Source organism: Pipistrellus hanaki (genome assembly GCF_964339955.1).
Source record: "Pipistrellus hanaki genome assembly, chromosome: 15".
Taxonomy (NCBI): domain Eukaryota; kingdom Metazoa; phylum Chordata; class Mammalia; order Chiroptera; family Vespertilionidae; genus Pipistrellus; species Pipistrellus hanaki.
In genome coordinates this window covers 38,766,522-38,788,671 of record NC_140517.1, presented here as the reverse complement: position 1 = coordinate 38,788,671, position 22,150 = coordinate 38,766,522, and the positions used below count along the sequence as shown (strand labels likewise).

At 46.2% G+C, this 22,150-nt stretch overlaps 1 protein-coding gene across 3 annotated transcripts in view; it reads right to left on the bottom strand.

The window, feature by feature from the left end:
- The window catches only part of HNRNPUL1 (heterogeneous nuclear ribonucleoprotein U like 1), a 44,496-nt gene extending 24,191 nt beyond the window's left edge, over positions 1–20,305 (bottom strand). The window contains exons 1-7 of one of the 3 annotated variants that reach the window (XM_084860919.1): positions 19,708–20,305; positions 14,048–14,170; positions 11,427–11,583; positions 9,169–9,242; positions 7,507–7,646; positions 4,807–4,906; positions 3,029–3,141 (exon numbers count right to left, since the gene is read on the bottom strand). In XM_084860919.1, coding sequence (XP_084717045.1) covers positions 3,029–3,141; positions 4,807–4,906; positions 7,507–7,646; positions 9,169–9,242; positions 11,427–11,583; positions 14,048–14,170; positions 19,708–20,122 — 1,122 coding nt within the window. In that variant the 5' untranslated portion in view covers positions 20,123–20,305. The remainder of the gene's footprint in view (positions 1–3,028; positions 3,142–4,806; positions 4,907–7,506; positions 7,647–9,168; positions 9,243–11,426; positions 11,584–14,047; positions 14,171–19,707) is intronic. The other 2 variants (XM_084860920.1, XM_084860921.1) reach the window with 2 other exon arrangements.
- Between the last annotated feature and the right edge of the window lie 1,845 nt (positions 20,306–22,150).

The following is a 22,150-nucleotide window of genomic DNA, read 5'->3' as shown; positions in this document are numbered from 1 at the left end:
AAAGAGAAGGAGCTAATGAATGGTAGTGTCAGACTCTATGCTATGTACATATGCATTGCCTATAATAGAGGCAGTATCACTGTTCCCATTATACAGATGAGGAAACTGAGGCTAGAGGTAGTGATTATATCAAGATCACATGAGTTATTGTCAGGTCTAACTCTTAAACAAACATCTACTTAAGTCTTGTCTCTGCTAGCTATTAACTGTCTAGCCCTTACCAGATTTTGCATTGGGGGGGAGGGGGGTGTCTCTGTTAAATAAAATTGCGTGTATGTTTATAAAAACAAAAACAAAAACAAAAAGTCCTGGTACCAGTCTGAGGCCCAATGACCCTAAGTCTTTAGGCATGGCACTATTCAGTGTGCCATTTTTAAAAATATATATATTTTTATTGATTTTGTACAGAGAGGAAGGGAGAGAGATAGTAGAGTGTTAGAAACATCAATGAGAGAGAGAGTCATCGATCAGCTGCCTCTTGCACACCCCCTACTGGGGATATGCCCGCAACCAAGGTATATGCCCTTGACTGGAATCGAACCCGGGACCCTTCAGTCCCCAAGCTGATGCTCTATCCATTGAGCCAAACCAGTATCGGCTAAGTGTGCCATTTTTGTAGCCTCATCTGTCACATCTCCTGTTGTCATCCTCAAGGCCCCACCTATTGTTTGAAATGGACTATACTGTTCTCTCTACCTGCACATTTTGTGAATGTTGAGAACTCAAGAACTGACAAAAGTTTCCTCCCCTAGGTTCCTTCAGGTCACGGATTTTTACACCTCCTCCAACTTTTCACCCTGAGCCTTTTAAAAATTCATGGCATCCTTTGAACAGAGGAAATTGCACATGGAATCTTAAAAACAGAAGTAGAGATGATATGGTTGAAGCAAGAGTCAAGGCCTGGAGTTCCATATTGCCACACACGGACAGAACCTCACGCTCAGATGGGACAGAGTCTAGGGAACATTGTCACAGATAATGACAGGTTAAATTGCTGCGACCTCTTTGGAGTGCACTCTTGGTGGTAGATATAAAAATTTAAAAATATATCTTTGATTCAGAAGTTATGCTTTTAGAAATAAACACAACTACATTCCCACAAAAACACATAGATATGCAAACTGCTCACTCCAACACTGTTAAACGTGCTCCAATGGGGAAGTGGGCCACACAGGAGACTATGGGTGAGAATACAAAAAGATCTTGAAAATACTGTAGTAAGTGGGAAATACTGCAGCATCAACCACTCCAGCAAATAACTTTCAGATTCAGCAACAGAACGGACACTTGCATCAGAATACTATACAGACCAGGCAAGAAACTAATCTAATGTCCACTAATAGAAGACTGATTATATAAATATAATTGATCTACATAATGATTACAAAATATACAAAGAACAAAGAAGTCCTCTAGGAAGTGACATAAAAAGATCTCTAGGATATATATTTAAGAAAAAAAAGATGTAAACATGTATACGCTAAGCTGCTTTAGATGAAGATCTGAAGAAGACTTTACATTGTGTACCTTTTTCTATTTCTTGGTGTTTTAGCAAACCATGTGAATTTATTCAAAATTTTCTTTTAACTCATTTACATCTATATTATCTGTATAGATAAGGAGAAATAACCAAGATTTACTGTTAAATGGAAAAAAAATTCCAGGTTTAGAATATAAATATGGTTTTATTAAAAATACAATGAGGTTATAAAAGATAAAGACTGAGAAACTGTTTCAGACTAAAACGACATGACAGGAGAATGTAGTAAGTGATCCTGGATTAGATCCTGAACCAGAAACAAAATTGCTCCAAAGAATATTGTCAAGACAACTGACAAAATTTAAATGTAAACTGAGGAGTAGATAATAGCATTACATCAATGTTAAATTTAATAACTGCTGTGTGGTTAAATGCTTGCTGAAGTATCTAGAAATAAAGATATGATATAGGGATCACATTCTCAAATAGGTTAGACAAAAATCATATATTTGAGAAAATGGTAAAGCAGATGTTAGAATTGGGACAAGACTCTATGAGAATTCTTAGGGCTTTTCTTTAAGTTTAAAATTATTTCAAAGTAAGGGGGGGGGGGAAGAGAAGAAAAACAACCCCCAAAAAAGGAGCATATGTGTACAAAACTGAGGGAGGGAGAAAACAAGACTAAGAGGAAGCATCCACCTGGGCAGCCACCCCTTGTCAGGTTCTTGTGGCACATTGCACAAACATCTATAAATCCTAAAGGTAACAGTACTAAGTAGGATTTACTGAGAACACACCATGTGCCAGGCAATATTGTCAGTGCTTCCGAAAGATTAATTTAATGATCCCACATGAGATTCTGAAGTAGGTGCAAAGATTCTCATTTAAGGAAGAGTGAAATACAGGGAGAGTAAGTGGCCCATGGCTGTGAGTGGAAGAGCAGGAACTGGGGTTAGGGAGTCTGGTCCCCGAGCAGACAGCCAGAGTCTACAGCACTGTGTGGATCACTGCTCTTGGAGACTGAAGTTTGGCAGCAGCTCAGGCACCCTCTACCTTATTCTGTTTTATATCCACTCCTGCTGTCCTATGAGGCAGTGCACTGTAGGGAAGCCTGCTTCAACCAATGTGAGGTGAAAGAAGAGAGAAGTTTAGGGATGAGATTATGCCAAAGTGGGCAATCACCAACACCACTATCTTTGAGAGCAACAGGCTATTTGGCAGCAAAGAAAAGTAAGAAATTCCTGGGTTTAGAAAATGTCACTCTGGTATCTAGGAATGGAGGAAGGGTGTGCAAATCAACAACCCCAAAGTTCTTCAGGTGCTGTCTTATAGGTTTGTACAAAAGATCAGGCAAGTAGAATGGTAGATTTATGCACAAAATGACAGCAAACATTCCAGTCTGTCAAAGAGAGACAAAGAGGTATGGCGAGAGTGGCTGGACATGGTGCAGACAATGGACAGAGTATTCTGCGGGGGGAAAAGTCTGCAGGTCCACCTAAAAGGACCAACATTTGGTTCTGCCAACTCCCACAGGCTGCTGGCACTCACCGCAAAGCAGCCAATCACATCATTCTCTGCAAACTTGTCTCCGTAGTTTTCAAATCGGCTATTGGTGGACTTCTTCCCAGTGCCTCCATAGCCATAGGAGAAAGGCTCTTCGCCTGATGAAAGAAATAGGCAAAGGCAGGTTAAACCTGCGATGGTCACAATAGCCTTTATGGTTGTCACACACTTTAAAAAAGAAAAAATATTTTTATTGATTTCAGAGAATAAAGGGGGGGGGGGGGGGAAGGAAGGGAGGAGAGAGAGAGAGAGAGAGAGAAACATCAATGATGAGAGAGAATCCTAATTGGCTGCCTCCTGCACACCAGGGATCAAGCCCACAAGCTGGGCAATGTGCCCTGACCTAGAATTGAACCGTGACCTCTTAGAACCACTGAGCCATGTCACCCGGGCTGTCACACACTTTTAAGAAAAACAAACAAACAAACAACTTTCTTTACTATTTTACTCATCAGATACTTTTTGGGGGACAGGGAAGAGGGAAGGTGAGGAAGATTCCATTGATAGGAAGCCCTTCATTGCATATGCAGAACACCTGAGGGCTTGATGGGTTTAAAGTCTGCGAACAGGAGCAAAACTGGATTGTTCTGCACAGAAAGGGAGAATCTGGAAAGGGAGGGGAAGAAAGGAGCTGGGATTGAGGAAGGCCGTGTGTTGAGATGCAACCCTTCCCTGTGACACTCAATATTCAGTAAATCTACTAATGGCATCCATTTTTTGTGCCAGGGGATTTGGGCAGCAAAAAGCCAAGAGGCTGGATTTTGCTTCTGGAAACCATGAAGTCTAACTCATTGGAAAGACACTGGATTTCCTTAGGCTACAGAACTGGAGGCTAAAGCATTCTGACTGAGATCCCAAGAGCCCTGGATGACACCTGGATTATACAGAGATCCTTGGCCAGGAACCCAAGGAGCATCCTGCCAGAAACGCAGGAGTCAACAAGCTTAGTTCCTCTATGAACCAGCTGCTTGACCATACTGATCTTTGAATCTTCATCTGTATCAACAACCCACCACTCACACATTAAAATTTAAGACAAAAATAAAATGAGATGACATGCAAAAAACATTAATATATATCTGAATAAAAACTGTACACTTCTTCTGACCTAACATTTTCACTTTCAAGAATCAGTCTTAAGTGAACAGTCAGAACAATTATGTCTCTCAGGTTTAGGTTTTTTATTTTCCTTTATTTGTATGGCCTAAATTTTCAGAAGCAGCATATATTATTTTTGTAATCAGATGATTATGACCAAGGCAGAAGGTCTCAGCATTGGTTACTGAAATCAGTTACTTGGGACAGACAATCTAAAGCCTGGGGTCCTAGGAAAATTCAAAACCTCTCACAGGGTAGCCCCTGCCTCTGCCAACCAGTCCTGCAGGGATCCACTGTTCTTTGTTTCCTCTTTTACTCTGAGTTAGGCTCTGGACAGAAAACCCTAGACAGAACTTAACGGGGCTTGAGAAACTTATTTTTATTTCCAATACAGTTTGAGGACAGGAGACAACTGATCTTTTTCAAAGAGAACTTCGAACCTTCTCCTAAAAGATGGATAAATTTTTCATAGAAAAGTTGTTATATAACTGTGGTTGGATCTTGTTTGCCCACACAGGCAATGGCATATACCTAATCCTTAAGTCTGTTCCACCCCAGGATAGTTCTGTTGATTTCAACACTAGGAAGAGATTTTTAGGAAGCACAACAATCCAGGGATAGAGGCAATTGCTCTTCTCTGGACTGCTTGGCTGCCCTCCCCTTACCTAGCTGGGTGCTGCAGGAGTCAAGGGACCAGCCGATACGGACAACATGTGGGTCAGGCTCTGTGGATGGAAGGTGCTTCACGGAGATTTCCTCATTGATCTAGGGACAGAGAACAAGAGGGCTCAGCTGATTCATTCTCTGGAGGCAGGTGGTTTATGAGGTAATATAGGAAGAAAGTACATAACACATTGAAAACAGTGATGACTTGCCTGGCCAGTGTGGCTCAGTGGTTGAGCATCAAACCATGAACCTGGAGGTCAGGATTCATATGCCCGGGTTGCAGGCTCAGTCTCCAATTGGGGATATACAGGAGGCAGCTGATCAGTGATTCTCTCTCACCACTGATGTTTCTCTCTCCCTCTCCCTTACTCTCTGAAATCAATTAAAACATATTATAAAAAACAAACAAACAAAAAAAACAGAGATGGCTTTTGTTGTTGGGAAAAAGGTCTAAGCTGCTCTGAAGTTAGGTCCTCTGAAGGGCTCAGGGAAGTGCAGGACCACAGATACAGGTTTTTCAAAAACAGTTATTTCTATTTACTTAAATACTTTGTTGATTTTTAAAGAGGAAGAAAGAGAAACATCAATGTGAGCACGAACCATCGATAGGCTGCCTCTGCCACACCTACCAGGGATTGAGCCTGAAATTTGGGCATGTGCCCTGACCAGGAATTGAACTGGCCCGACCAACTGAGTCATACCAGTCAGGGCTCAAAAAACAGTTATTTTTAGTTCTAACACTTGCTGCAGGAAACAAGTGCTCATAATATTTGGTATAGGAGGGTAAATTGGTTCAACGTCTTTGGAGGACAATTTGGCAGTCTCCATTTAAAATTGCAAATGTACAAGGCTGTTTAACCCAGCAATTTAGCGTAGCACTGTTTATATTACCAGAAACAAACAAATAGAAAAAAAAAAAAATCCACAAGGCTCTGGTCACATTATGGCACATCCAATGAATATGGCACACCACAGATTATGAGAATATGATGCAGCAGTTAAAAAAACAAACAAAACATAAGCCCTAGCTGGTTTGGCTCAGTGGAGAGAGCATCAGCCTGCAGATTGAAGAGTCTAGATTTGATTCTGGTCAAGGGCACATGCCCAGATTGTGGGCTCCATCACCAGTAGGGGGGGATATAGGAGGCAGCTGATCAATGATTCACTCTCATTGATATTTCTCTCTCTTCGTCTCTGAAATCTATTAAAAAAAAAAAAAAAAAAAAAAAAAAAGATAGGATGGTGTGTTTCAGTGGTTGAGCGTTGACCTATAACCAGGAGGTCACAGGTTCTATTCCTGGTCGGGACACATGCCTGGGTTGCGTGCTCGATCCTCAATAGGGGGCATATAGGAGGCAACCAATAAATTCAATTATTCTCTCTCACCACTGATGTTTTTCTCTCTCTTTCCCTTGCTCTCTGAAATCCCTAAAAATATATTTAAAATTGATGGGATAAGAGGGAACTTTGTCCATTTCATTGGCTATGTTGCTCTATGAGCAGCACACAAAATGGGTAACTTACAATCAACAGTATCTACCGTCAATGAAAACAATAACCCTAGGTCTCAGCTTCTACCTCTAAAAAAATGGATATAATACTTCCTATTTCATGATAGCACTGTGAGAATTAACGGAGATATCTGTGTAGAGCTTTGCACCATATCTTATGCATGCAGTGTTCCATTAATATTAACTATCATGTTTTGATACATAAAGGCAGATACTCAAGAAATTGTTGCCCTAGCCAGTTTGGCTCAGCAGATAGAGCATCAATTCAGGTCAAAGGTACATAATGTAGTTGCAGGCTCAATCTGTGGTCCAAGTTGGGATGCATGCAGGAAGCAACCAATTGATGTGTCCCCCTCATATCAATGTTTCTGTCTCTCCCCTTCCCTCCCATTCTCTCTAAAAATCGATGGGAAAATAACCTTGGGTAAGAATTAACCAAACAAAAAAGGAAACAAAACCAACAAAAAATTGTTAATACAAGTTACCTCTGGAGTGTGCAAAGGGCACAGAGAGGATGTGAGCACAAATTTTGCTTTTCCCGCCCTAACCAGTTTGGCTCAATGGATAGAGTGTTGGCCTGCGCACTCAAGGGTCCCAGGTTCGATTCTGGTCAAGGGCATGTACCTTGGTTGCCGGCACACACCCAGTGGGGAGTGTGTAAGTGGCAGCTGATGGATGTTTCTAACTCTCTTTCTCCCTTCCTCCCTGTAAAAAAACAATATATATTTTTTTAAAAAATGCAAATAAAAAATTTTTTGTTTTGCTTTTCCCCCTATACTGTTCTGTGCCACCTGAAGCCTGATGACAAAACCTTTTCTGTCCTACTCTCCCTTGAAAATCCCTCTAACTGGTGCTGCTTAAGTTCATTCTAGCTCAGTTTTTTCCCAAACTACTCCTTTTCTCAATTCTACAAACATGTCACCTCGAGAGTAGTTGGCTGTATAATATCTGGGTCAAATCCCAACAAGGCAAAATCTGCTTAATGAAGAAATGTATGGTAGGCCTGTTGATACAGTGTTTAGCAATGGCATAGTTCTCCTAAGTTCACTGTACTTTTTTAGCATGGACACAAAGTCTATGCTCAATCAAATCTCTTAAAATTGTGCTCTGGCCAGGGAGGCTGATGGCAGGCTATTCCAAAGGACGAACCTACTTTCTGCCCCCAACCCCTCTGTTGTTTCCACTCACCTTCATCTCAAAGCACACACGGCCCCTTCTGACCCCATAGCTGGCACGGGCTCCTGACCACAGGTATGCAAAACCCTCAATTGTAAGTGGGTAGCCACTACTCCGGTCTCGGGCCACCTTGAAGTGGAGGTCACAGTTATCTGTGGAGGAAAAAGCCTGGAGTTTGGTTGATGTTTCAAAGGTCCCAGAGAGACATGCACAGGCAAAAATTAAGGTCCTTCAGAACGTTAACGAGGAGTACACAAGCTGACACATTGTGGGGACAGGCTCATGAGAAACCGGCCACACTGCCTAGCCAATCTCCCTTTCAGTCGAAAGGGTACAAACTACTGCAAACTGGCCTGCACAGGATCAAAGCAGCCACTTCACATAGACACTGGGGTCCTTCACCTGGATGGATCCAAAGATAGTCTTTGGGAGGCACCTTTGGAAATTGCACACAAATGTCTTTTACAAAGATGGACACTTGTTAGGGCTAGGGTCCATATCCTCACCAATTTCAAAGGCTTTTATAACGATAAAAAAGACCAATCCCCACTGCCATTCACTTCAACCATCTCCCTGTGCTAACACTATCATCCCTGTGCTAACACTGTCAGTAAGGAAGTCAGACTCCCACCTCCAACAGCTGCACAAATATCTGACCCTGACACACATGACAAGGCACACAGGCTCCCACTCCTCCTGTAGGCCTAGGACTAGCCTGCTGTAGCTCAGACTCTTCCCACTCAAGAAGCCAGCCATGCCTCTAAGTATCTTTCCTGACCCCATCCAGCTGCTCTCTCTTTTCTCTAAAGGCTAAATGCCATGGTCTGCACATACGGCATTTGATCAAATGCTGCTTCATGGACCACTGCCACCCAATACTTAAAAAAAAAGATTAGCTTTACTATGGATATACTGTTTTTGAGATCTTGTGATACAAAGAACTGTGAAATGGCTTTATCTTCTGAAAGCATGTAGCCATCGCTCTATAAATATGAGCTATGCAACAAAATACATGAATTGTTATTTACTTTTTGCTGTTGAAAAGTCCAGTGTTTTTAGACTTGGGTGCATTTAAAAATTCAGATTTACAGTCTCTACCATTTTGATTCTGTCTTAGGAGGTCTGAAGAAGGACAGGACCTCTCTAATCATTTCTCTAAGTGTTTAGATATGTAGTCAAGAGGAAAGCCACTTATCCAGTGGAAAGAAAACTGAACTGGAGGACAAAGAGCAGGGCCGGCCAGGTTAATGCTTCAGAGGACAAAGTGGCATTGGTTTCACCAGGAACGTGAGCAGCTAATGGAAACTGGTTGCCAAAGAGTTAAGTTTCCCTAGAAGCACTCAGGTTCCCTTCCTGATTAGATTATAACCTCCACTGTGTACAGGGTGTTTCAGGGGTTTCCAAACCGCTCTCACATCCTTCCTCTGCAGTGTCACTGGAAGTCCTTTGAGTTATTAGGATAGGATTACTCCTCCATGAAGAGAAACTCCGAGAAGTAGAATGACTTGCTCAGGATTCCACAGTTTGAGCCGGGAGCAGATCTTGTCTCCAAACCAGCACTTTATCTGGACTTACACTGGCTCTGGATGGTGCTGGGCAGAGATCCTGTGAAGGTCAAGGCAGTTTCCAAATAGTAACTGGAAGGCAGAATCAGATAGGCACACAAGGACTCACATGTGTCGATGGCAACAAGGGTGTCATCAAAATCATCTTCATCTTCTTCAGCAGGAGGCTGAGGAGACCGGCCCCTGTGCCAGAAATAGGGGTTAAGTCACATGAGAACAGTTGAATGAGCGCAGAGGAAGAGAAATGAAGGTTCTGCTGGAATGTACAAGTGGCCTTCCTGCATTTCAATTTGTTCCCACAGAGATCAGCGAAAAACAAACAAAAAACCCCCAACCCTCTATTAATCCTACATCCTTGCAATGAGAGCAATGATTGTTAACTCCTAGGATGGAAACGGGGATCAGAGAGGGCATGCTCTGCTAAAGAGGGCCATCAAGAGTCATTTAGAGAACTTTTCCAAAGGAGATCTTCTCTCACAACCCAAGATTCTGGCCCATAACCTTGGCATGCCTTCATATTGAACTACTACTGAAGAGAGGTTGTAGTAGCTCAAACGGTACTGGTCAAGGAAGGGAAATGTGCAAAGGCTTGGATAAACCTCAGTAAGTACAATGTATTTACATATCAGGCTTCCTAAAACTTCGTATCTGAAAGGACATGAAATGACCCATATTTTGTCTGTCTTTCAAAAATGTCCTAAATTATGAACAACATTCATCTTCCTAGCAAAACACAAAAGGGGACTATATTAAAATACTGCTGGTTTCGGCCCAAACCGGTTTGGCTCAGTGGTAGAACATCGGTCTGGGGACTGAAAGGTCCCAGGTTCGATTCCGGTCAGGGGCATGTACATTGGTTGCGGGCACATCCCCGGTAGGGGGTGTGCAAGAGGCAGCTGGTCGATGTTTCTCTCTCATCGACGTTCCTGGTTCTCTATCTCTCTCCCTTCCTCTCTGTAAAATATCAATAAAATATATTTAAAAAAAAAATAAAAATAAAAAATAAAATAAAATACTGCTGGTTTCTAACATGTAGGGGAAGTGGTAGAAGGGTGAGTCTAATGCCCAGGGTCCTGCCTGGGACAGTCTGGATGACCTTAGTGCACTGCATGCCCAAATCAGGCACCCCATGCCCATCTGGCTCCTGGCACTCCCTTAGCAGCAGGCTTTCCTCAGGCCTTCCAGCCTGCCAGTACAGAGCCTGATCAAAGAAAGCTCATCACACGGTGAGTCCACTCTATTATGCTTTCCCTGCCAGCCTGGACCAGACCGAGCACTCCTCCTCTGCTCTGTGGGGCAATGGAAGAAACTCAGGAGAGTTCCATGTCCTAATTTTAGTCATAGCCCATGAGACCCGGGCCCTGGTTTAAAGAGATCCGTAGCTACTTAGAAGATGGTTCAGTGGATAGAGCGTCAGGCTGAGGAGTGAAAAGTCCTGGGTTCAATTCCAGTCAAGGGCACATGCCCAGGTTATGGGCTCGATCCCCAATAGGGGGTGTGCAGGAGGCAGCCAATCAATAATTCTTCTCATCATTGATGTCTCTATCCCCCCCCCCCCCACTTCCTTTCTGGATAAAAAAATAGTTTTAAAAAAAAGAAGACTGACTCCCCCAGGTAGAAAACAAAATATGTCATATGACTAGTCCAGATGAATAGAGGAATGGTCATTCCTACTTTCTGTGATTAGAAAAGGCTTCATACAGGAGCTGAAGGAGGGTAGAAAGAAGTAGGACTGGACTTAGGGTGAATGGAGGGGGAGGGCTCATCAGAAAAGGGAAAAAGCAAATGATCAGGACAGAGAGGCCCTGCCCTCCTGTGAACTTCTAACACTCACACTCACCCCGACTACTGAGGCTCACTTGTACATGTGTCTGCCTGAGTCCCTTCATTGGCAGCAACAGAAAGACAAATCCACTGTCCAAATAATCTCTTTCCCCAGTGTCCAACCCAGAGGTGAAAGCACTATGAGCACTGACAATGAATAAGTAAATGGATGAAGGGAATGTGTTTGAGAGAAGGGTGAGGAAATAGATCCCCCCTCCCCCAATCAAGAGATATTGAGCAGCCGTTATGAATAGGACACTATGAGGACTGCAGGGCAATGGGGCAAAGGACTGAAAAGGTAGGCTGTTATCTTACTCGTGAAAGGCTAAGATGTTTGGACTTGACCCTGTAGTAACAGAAAGGACCAAAGTTTTGGGAAGTTGAATTTGACAGTGAGTGCAGGAAGAAAGGGGGAGAGGAGGTACAAGAGCAGCGAGAACCCTGCTCTGCCTGCTCCTCTTGGTTAGTACAAAGGCCCTAGCAGGCACTGGACTACAGACATAGAGACCTACTGAACAAGGATGACTACTGCATCACTCTCACCTCCTATCCTCTCGGTGCTCGAAGTACCCCCTTCCCCGGTTTTCTTCATAAGGCCTCTTGCGACTCTGGAATTGTTGTCTGTCTGGCTTGAATTGAGATGTTTCAGGCGGGAGGAAGCTGGTGGGTGGTTCTTGCTTCATCTCTGTCTTCCCTTCCACTGTCAGGACAATTCCAGATGGTTAAGACACTCAGAAATTCCTCAGTTATCAGTTTTCTGGTCCCCTTTACCTTAGAAGATGCTGGCAGGATCCTGACTGCATTGATAAAGGGCTGGGCCCAGGCAGCTTGCTGAGTTCAATGGAAGCCTGCTAAGGGAGCCGGAAGGCTATACTGAAGAACAGAGTTAGGACAAAGGGAGGCCGGGGATGGCTGCCAGGCACATCAGCACTGGCAGTTGATGAAATGACAGTTGCCAGACAACTCTTAGGCTTCATGGGGAGGTAGAGGGGACTTTAGCACTAAATAAGAATTGCTCTCTAAAGACTTACCTAAAGCTGGCATGGTTGCTTGCCTTTGGCTAATCTGCTAAAGGGCCTATGACAGTTGGCAACCACCTTGGCCTGCACCCTAAGATCTCTTTAACCTGAGGTTTCACAAGTCCATTCAATTTCTCCTCCCAAAGAATTTCTCCATCTCAGTTTTTATAAAGCTCCTTCAATCTTACAAGGGAGGGAGGAAAGGTCCATTCAACAGTGTATTGTCATCCTACAGCTAACTCCACTGGCTTTAACCACTCCAGAAGGGAGGGTCTTCACTTAACACATTGCGGATGGATTATGAGAATTCTCACTTCATATTACATAGTGTTTTACAAAGTATCATACTTTAAAAAAAATATTAGGTTGTAAGAACATGCAATAAATAACTTGAAAATGCAATGGGTATTTAATTTTAAAGCATGCCTTTAACATTTATGTAAAACGTCTTTTGTACTGATTCAATAGAAACTTATCTGGTCACTGGGTAAAACTAGCAATAAAACTACTGGTCCGCAATGTGTTAAGCCAGCCCATCAATGTGATGGCCTCAGTGAATCTTCCTGAATAAAAAGTCAGGATGAGATAACCTGCTGCGGACCACAGGAATGTCCCAATCTTAGGCAGACTCCAAGAATCAGTTCCTAATCAAGAGCAAACCCTGGATTCAACCTAACTTTACTTTTTTCCACAGCATCTATACCTCATGCTGTAGATCACTTACATCTACTTGTCTCAGCACGCAACCCAAGACCACCCTAGTTTTGGCATGCAGATCAAATTCCTCAGAGAAGTTCTCCAGGACAGGGATGGTGTTCACCCATCTGAAGAGGGCCTCCCTGGTTCCCAGCACAACACTGAGCCTCACAGGAGGCCCTGATAAATGTCTACTGATAATAATACAAAAAATACTCTCCTTGGGCCAAATGACACCACAAGTCTCACAGAGCCTGAATAAATCTGCAGTTTAACCCACAATTATTAAAATCTTGACCCACCCACAAGAAATTCCTGGGGATTTTACTTTGTGGATGAACCAGAATGGAATTACATAGAGTCAACTAGATTCACTATGGCACAGGGGCCACAAAATAGTGAAAGGAGCACAAGACTAGGAGTCAGTCCAGGCTCTGTCATTACTCAAGAGTAGGACCCAGTTTTCCAAACAATAGGACACAAATGCAGTCTTCCAGGAGCCAGTTTCCTGGGTTCTAACCCAAGCTCTACCATCAGACATGTCACATCCCCAATGTATAAAACAGGGAAAGAACTGGATTACATGTGTTTTCCAAACTGGCATAATGATAATCTTTGTTCTGCAAAGATATATTTACGTGTTTAGGAAATCCTGGGCTTAAACCACATGATAGAACTTTTTTCAATCCAGGACTTCTCAGAGCTTTTAATGCTCTAAGGAGCAGTGACTCTCCCAGAGGCGATAAAGTACATGCATATTTCCAGGTATGTTTAGCCAAGAAACCCTTTCTGAGAAGACCCTAATGACAGCTCTTGGAACAATATTCTTCAGAGCTTGGGAAATACCTGACTAGATTTAGAAGGTGCTTTCTGGCTTCCACATTCGAAGATTCTAAATACGACTTAAGTATCTGCTTCCAGGTCTAAACTGTCCAAGGTGCTGACACTAACATCTAAAAACATAACCATGAAGACTCCCCTCTTCTAACACCTGGAAGCGGGACTATGTTCTTTCTTTTAAAAGAATCTTGCCGGAGTGACAAAGCCCGAATGGAAGATGCAGTCTCTGGAAAGATGGGATCTATGCAGGGGTCCTCAAACTTTTTAAAGTGGGGGCCAGATCACAGTCCCTCAGAGAGCTGGAGGGCCGGACTATATGAACTACTAATTCCTACTGTAACACCTCGGCTGCGCTCACTGCCCAAAAAACCTGGCGGGCCGGATCAGACTCCTCTGCGGGCCGCAGTTTGAAGACCCCTGATGTAGAGGGTAAGGGCCACGCACGTATACAGGGTGGCAAAAGTAAGTTTACAGTTGTGAGCATGCAAAGTACAGAGTTTATCCTTATATTATTTATTATTGTATTTTCCATACAAAAAATTGTAAACCCACTTTCCCCCTATAGATTCCATTTTCCTCAAAAGAGATGCACCATGTGTACTTTCCTACCTGGGCGGTAGGCCTGCTGCTGCTCCATTTCCAGTGGTCTTCTCTCATAGCCTGACTCGTTCTCCTGTTTGATGGCCTGAGTCTCATAGAATTGGTTCTGCCTGGTAATATTGTCCATGACATCTTAAAACAAAAAACAGACATTTAGAAGAGTTCTTCTTGGAACTAGAGGTGGCTTTTTTATGCTACCTTGGGGACAGTGTCTGCCAGAGGCTAAAATGTGTGACAACATCTTCCGATGAAAACCTATCCTGGCAGTCAGCAGTCCCAGCTGCCTGAGGACATGCTCTCTTGCCCCACAAAAGGTTGAACATCAATCTGTGACTGGGTTCTACAGAATCCCAATACAGAAAACCAATGGAAGCAGAACTGCTCTGGTTGAAGCAAGGAGACAAGAGGATCAGAGAAGGGGCCCAACTTGCCCTGTAAGACTACTCCAGGGTGGAAGGCAACTCAACAGACACATAGTAAGTACCCTGTAGAGCACAGCTGAAAAACCAAAGGCCTACTGGGGCAGGGAGAGGGGATCAAGGCAGGGTGGAGGGGGCCTATGGGGGATTAAAGGGGACATCCATAATACTTTCAACAATAAAGAATTAAAAAAAACAAAACAAAAACAAAAACGTAGGCCTACTGTTCTGTGACAAGTTATAGTGCTTAGGGAGCTACCTTCAGGGAACAACCTTTAAGTTTAGAGCACAGGCACAGGACCTAAACAGACAATTCTCCAAAGAGGACAAATGGCCAAGATACATATGAAAAAATGGCCGAAACAGGTTTGGCTCAGCGGTAGAGCGTCGGTCTGCGGACTGAAAGGTCCCAGGTTCGATTCCGGTCAAGGGCATGTACGTTGGTGCGGGCACGTCCCCGGTGGGGGAGGGGGGTGCAAGAGGTAGCTGGTACTAGATGTTTCTCTCTCATCGACGTTTCTAGCTCTCTCTCTCCCTTCCTCTCTGTAAAAAATCAATATATTTAAAAAAAGAAAAGAAAAAATGTTCAATGTCACTGATCATCAGAGAGATGCAAATTAAAATGACAATGAGGTACCACTTCAAACCTGTCAGAATAGCTACCATTAACAAATCAACAAACAAGTGCTGGTGAGGTTGTGGAGAAAAGGAACCCTAGTACACCGATGGTGGGAATGTAGACAATCACTATAGAAAACAGTGTGGAATTTCCTCAAAAAAGTAAAAATGGAACTATCATTTGACCCAGTAATCTCACTTTTAGGAAAATATCCTAAGAATCCTGAAACACTAATCAGAAAGAATATATGCACCATATGTTCATAGCAGCATTTTTAAAAATAGCTAAGATCCCAGGCCCGGAGCAGCCGGGTCTTGTGCGGCCAGGCCCGGAGCAGTGGCTGCCAGGCTGGGAGCGGCCAGGCCCGGAGCAGCAGCTGCCGGGTTGGGTGCGGCCAGGCCCGGAGCAGCGGCTGCCAGGCTGGGAGCGGCCAGGCCCGGAGCAGCGGCTGCCAGGCTGGGAGCGGCCAGGCCCGGAGCGGCCGGGACTGGAGCAACCGGGCCCAGAGCAGCCGGGTCTGTTGCGGCCAGGCCTGTAGCAGCAACAGCCAAGGCCAGAGCAACTAGGTCGGGAGCGGCAGTGACCAGACACGGAGCAGCTGGTTGTGGAACGAACCAGAGCAACAGAGGCCAGGCCCGGAGCAGCCAGGCCGGAAACAGCTCGCTCCTCGCCTGTACCTGCCCACGGCTGCCTCTCAGACATGGCTGGAAACTTTTGCGGGAACTTGAGGGTCTGCTGAATCAAGTGATGAAGGCTTAGATCTGGATGTGTTGAGTTAGTATAGCGCTGGGGTGTTGATCTGTGAGTGCCTTGGGTGGGGCCTGGATGAGGCTGGTTGACCTATTTGGAAATGTCTTTTCTGTGAAATGTATCATTGGGCATGTGGAGGTATTATTGATATGAGAAAATGCTAAGTAACAGATTTACTATCGGGGAAAGGGAGGGAGGAAGAGACTGAACATAAACTGTGCACCTATGGATGAGGACAATGGGGGATGGGGAGGGGGCAGAGGGTGGGGTGGGAACTTGGTGGAGGGGGGAAGAAATGAGGAACCTTTGTAATAATATGAACAATAAAGATTGATTAAAAAAAATAAAAAAAAAAATAAAAAAAAAATAAAAATAGCTAAGATCTGGAAACAGCCCAAGTGCCCTGCCCATCAGTACATGAGTAGATAAAAAAGATGGTACATTTACAGCATGGAATACTGCAGCTGCAAAAAAGAAGGATCTCTTATTCTTTGAGACAGCATGGAGGGACCTGGAAACTACTACACCAAGTGAAATAAGCCAGTCAGAGAAAGACAAATATCACATGATCTCATTTATATGTGGAATCTAATGAACAAAATAAACTGATAAACAAAATAGATGCAGAGTCATGGAAGCATACTACAGACTAATGATTTTTTGGGGGGAAGGAGGGGGTGGGGAGATTAATCAAAGAACTTATAAGCAAAACTCATGGACTCAGACAATAGTGTGATGAATGCCTGGGGAGGGGAAGGGAGTGGAGAGGAGGGAGGTCAATGAGGGGTGGGGGGTGGGAGAGAGAAAAGGGGACATTGTAATACTTTCAATAATAAAGATAAATTTAAAAAATGAAATAAAAAAGATTTAGAGCACAAATCAGTTCTCAGCCCAATTTAATATTCCCACCTGCACAACTAACCCCCCTAAGACTGTCCTCCACCTTGCCAATACGGTAGCTGCAAAGATAAGGGGTAACCGTCTCAGCTGAAAGGGAAATGGGGAGAGAGGAAAGGAATTGTTAAGAAAACAGGAATCATGTCCTGAAATATTTGGAGTTAGGTAGGAAGATTCTGGGAAGGTGTCTTGTGGGTCCAGCAGTTTAGATGAAGGGTGGTAAGAATAACAATATTAACTATTCATGGAGTGCGTACTACACACCAGACCCTGGGATACAGATGAGAATAAACTTGCTCCACTGAAGCCTCTAGTTTAAGACATACCGACATTAAACACATACACACACACACACACACAGTAATTATGGCTGTGTTAAGGGCTACAGAGAAGTACCGGGAGCTAAGACTGGGATTTAGACAAGTAAAGGTAAGTAATGAGGATGGAGAAAACATTTCTGGGATTGGGATAACACTGTGGTGGGCAAATTGTGGCTCGCGAGCCACATGTGGTTTGGCCTCTTGAGTGTGGCTCTTCCACAAAATACCAAGGCATGGGAGAGTCTATTTTGAAGAAGTGGCGTTAGAAGAAGTTTTAGTTTAAAAAATTTGGCCCTCAAAAGAAATTTCAATCGTTGTACAGTTGATATTTGGCTCTGTTGACTAATGAGTTTGCCAACCAATGGGGTAACACATGTGAAAGCTCACAGGTGAGACTAAAACCAGAGTACTAAGCCTGAAATTCCCTCAAGAACCTTGCAGTCAAACCCAGAAAGAAGTTTGGAAACCTAGGATGAGCAGCCACCAGGCTCTCCACTCCAGGGACAAGCTTGGCTAGGTGCCTCTAGGGCCCTATAAGTGACTGTGCCGGGACCTGTGAGGCACAACCACAGCGAAGGAGACTCTTCTGCCATTTGCTAACTGACTGGATCCTTTCTCAGAGAACAAACACCTCTGGGCACAAACCAGGTGCAGCTCGAAGGGAGGGAAGTCTCAGACAACATGGCTTGTAACAGGTCTGCTTACCAGAACTGAGGAACGCTTGGAGGGAGGAATGAAGAGGGCTCAAAGGGTTTTGTTACAGGGGATGGGAGAGAAAGAGTCTATCTACTTAACTGGAACACTGGATGCCCCTTCAAACCATTCTGTTTCCCCCAGACTCCAAGCATAGTGCTCTTCTTCCATCTCTTCCAGAGAATCTCTCCTGGACCACAGAGGCAGCCTTGTGAGAGGCGCTGTGATTCTGGGGTCCTTCTCCCCTCCCTAAGACATCCAGCTCCTAGTAACAGGCAGGCCCAGGGTTAAGCTCCTTAAACATGTGATCTCATTCCTAGCTACCCAGGGGGCACTATTATTACCCCTATCTTACACACAGGAAACCAGGACTCACGAGGGAGCCGTATCTGAAACAAAGCCTGTCTTGAATCTAGAAGCACCTACATAATTCACTTTCCTGAGACACCTCTGGCCACTGGCTCTTCTCCCCAGGCATTTCTGCCAGGGGCTCTCCTGCCCCAGACCTACAGGCTGGGCCACTCACTCCTTTCTTCACAGAGCTCTTCAATGGAGTGTTCTTCCCAGCATGTGGGTCCTGGACAACCCTCAGGCCACCTTCCACTCAAATCTACACTCAAGTTGCCCCTCCAGGAGATCCCATCTCTCAGGAACAAGTAAGTACCCAATACTAACCCCATCTTTTCTCTCCCCTGACCTCCTTCTTCTTCTCTTTCTCTTAGCCTCAAGGCCCAGGGCGCCCTCTTTTCAAAGAAATAACCACAAACCCTGGAGGCGAGTCCTTACTTACTCCTTAACCTCTCTGATCCCTGTTCCCTAGTCCTGCTAGAAAGCCACCCTTTTCTAACCCCGATTTACTCCCTCCCACCCCAAGCTTCCCTCTCTTCAGACAATCGCAGATGTGTCCTATCCCTCACTCCCAGCCATACCTTCCGAGTGCTGCAGAGGTCCCCTGCTACCTCTTCAGCCACACACAAACCCTCAATCCCCAGGAGGCACACAGGTAACCACTTCGGGGACCAAGACCTCTTTGGGAGACACTCAGTCCCAGAAACACTCCTCCACTCCACCCTAAGCACCCATCACCCCACCCCCTTTTCCTCCTCCTTCCACATCGTATACACACTCCCCTTCCCAGATTTACTAGGTCAGCTACACACTCCTGTACTGGACACAAGGATCCTGTCCCCCAGATGCTCCTAAGACTTCAAACTCCTACTTGTTATCTGCCCCACCCCAACCACCATGTTTTCCATTCCGTTAATCTCCAAGACCATTTGGCGCTGGCCACTGAGTGGTCTGTCCTCAGAGCCTTGTCAGCTCTAGACCTTCAGGTCCCGGGTCCAGTGAAGCATCCTTTCCTCCCCTGCCAGCTTCTGGACACCAGGACTCCCTGTGCCTCCTCTAGAAGTCAGCCAGGGCTCCAGGTTTCCCAACACCAAATGCCCCTGCCTCAAGGTTAGCCTTCGCTCTGGATCTCAGTCCCCAGGCTATCTTCACTCAGACAGATGTGGGTCCTCCACAGCCCCCAAATGCTCACCAGCTAAATGCCAGAGCATTCTCCCCGGCCAGACATCACCCTCACCCCCATCTCCCCAACCCTCCTAGGAAATGAGACTTCCCGCTACCCCATCCAGCAGCAAACTCCAGGATCCTCCATCCTGAACACTCCCAGCCCCGGACACTGGTCATTCCGTCCTCAGCCCCGAAAACACGGCTCCCGGGTCCAACCCACAGCTGGGCCACCTCAGCCCCCGAGCCCACCCAGCTCCACACGGCAGGATCACCATCTCCAAGACCCTCCTGGTCCCCAAGAGACAACCTCTTGTTCTCCCGACTCCCCTTCCCAGAAACCACGGCTTCGGGTCTCCGAGCCCCAGGCTTCAGAATCCTCCACCACCGCCCTCACCCCCCGACTGTCCTCATCTCCGGAACTGAGAGCCCCCGTCCCCAGTCTCTCTCCGGACCCACCCTTCGGTTGTCCCGAGGCCCCGGTCCCCAGATCCTTCTCGGCGGCGGGTAGCGGGATCCCACAGCCCTTCCTCGGCCCGGACTCGAGACTCCCCGGCCCCCCGCCCCGCGCACTCTCACAATGTCCGTCCGGCCCCGAGTAGCCGCCAGGTTCCGGATGCGGCTGCAGCCCCGGCGGCGGTGGCTGCGAGGTCCCTTCCAGCTGGGAGCCCCCCTCGGTCTCGACCTCCTCGTTATTGTGCCCAGGTATCTCCGGTTCCTCCTCGGCCTCGAGCTCCGGCTCGTCTTCGGGCTCCTCGGCCTCCAGCGCCGCCTGCAGCCGCTCCGCAAGCTCGGCCTTGAGGCCCCGAGTGTCCAGGCCGCGGCGCTGCAACTCCTCCCGAAGTTCGTTCACCTTCAGACGGCGCACATCCATGGCCCGGGCCCCCGGGGTGGCCCCCGAGCCCGGCCCGGCCTCCCAGGGTTCTGTCCCCCTTAAACCTTTACTGTCAGGAGACGAGGGGGAGAGGGGGGGCTCACTCCAATGGCGGCAGCAACTCAAAATGGCCGCCGCCACCTCCCCCTCCTCCCTGGTTCCATGCTGTGCAACACGGCTGCCAATTGGCCACAGTCTGGGAGCAACGGGCGCGGGCCCGAGACTCGGCCAATCAGAAAGCGCCTTTCAAAAGCTGGTCGATGAAAGAGCGCAGGAGCTGCCGGGGAGGAAGCGTTGGCCTACGTCGATTCAGCGACCCCAGTGGAGGGCGGGAAGAGACGGGAGGCGGAGCGCGCGGTGATTGGGTAGCGACCCTGCACTCATTCCCGTAGGGCCGAATGAGGGGAAGGGAGTAAGAATTTAGGCCAATCAGCGATGAGATCTCAGAATGAGCGCGCCTCACAGCCTTTCCTGCGCAGCCCCAGCATCAAACTAAGGTCTCTGTAAAACATATCCTGATTGGTCTACATCTCCCGCCCCTAGAGGAGTCCAAGCGGGTAAATTCACTAGAACCAATGAAATGGAGGGTCAACAGACACCTCCCCTCTCTTTCACTATTGCCTTTAGGAAACAGGAAGGAGATGAATTCACGAGGGACCCGCCCCTTACCGTTAGGGCGGTTTCAAAACAATCTGTCCACCAATCGCAATTATTTTCTTATCTCACTAAAGCTCGTACAGTTGGGTCGCTTTAGGAAAAGCTAACCAGATTGGCTATTCTTCAGCGTCTAGCCTCACAAATTTCATGTGGAGGGAGGTATATGAAATAGTGATTAAGTAAATAGCGATTAAGTTATTCTTTTATTTAAAAATATGTTTTTATTAATTTCAGAGAGGAAGGGAGAGGGAGAGAAAGAAACATCAAAGATGAGAGAGATTCATTAATCGCTGCCTCCTGCATTCTCCACATTGGGGATCGAGGGGGCAACTTGGGCATGTGCCCTGAGCGGGACTCCAACCGTGACTTCCTGGTTCATAGGTAGATGCTCACCCACTGAGTCACTATGGCTGGGCTAGATAAGTTATTCTTGATCTGGAAGGTACTAGTTGACTTCAGTGAGTCCTGAAGATTTGATAATAGAGGCTAGACTAACAGCGTGAGAAAAGTAAAGAAAATCACACCCTCTCCCCTTGAAAGTAAATCTCAGGGCGCCTCCTCCCGCTGCCGTCTCCCTCTATGGCTGTATCCTATGTGGAATGGGTGCTCTGCATGTGACCATAGGGCCTCCCCCCCCCCCCCCCCCCCCCCAGGGAAGCCCTCCGGAAGTTCTCGGGTCTCTACTCCAAATCCTTTAAATTGCTGTTCAGTATATCGGGGTGTTTAGTGTCTGTACTGACAAGCTCAAACACACAGGTCGGTGGTAGCTAAGCCTGTGTGTTTTGAGCTAAATATACCGTTTTACAGTATCTAACCCTGCACCACCTGTCGCCTGGAACTGAATGGACACAAAATTTCTGTAAGATATACAACTGAGATACACATGTAAACGCTGGCTGCCCATTGGGTCTCGAACCTTAAACCCACAAAAGCCACACACAACCTCTGTGGACACACACAACACAGATAAACACATCACGGTGAGGTCCGATCACATGCATCAATTCAAGGGACAACACACCAAACTGCAGTCCGCTCGGTCAGGGGGTATTACAACACAAGCTTACACGACAGCAACCTAGACACACAGCACCCACTCAGAAGCGGGACAGACACTCACGTGGGCGCGGGGGTTCCAATCCAGACACCCCGCCCCTGGCCAGCGTCTGACTTCCTCTCTCCTCCCAGCTTCCCACAGATTTATCCTAAAAAAGTTTGTGGCCCGGCTTGAACTGTTGTCAGTGTCCAGGAGCTGCCACCGGGGGGCGTCCGGGCGCTGCCAGTTGCTCCTCCATTTGCGGTGGGACACACCCAGGAACTTGTGTCTGCCCTGCATGCAAAACACAGCGTGGGCTTGTCTTGGCAGAAGTT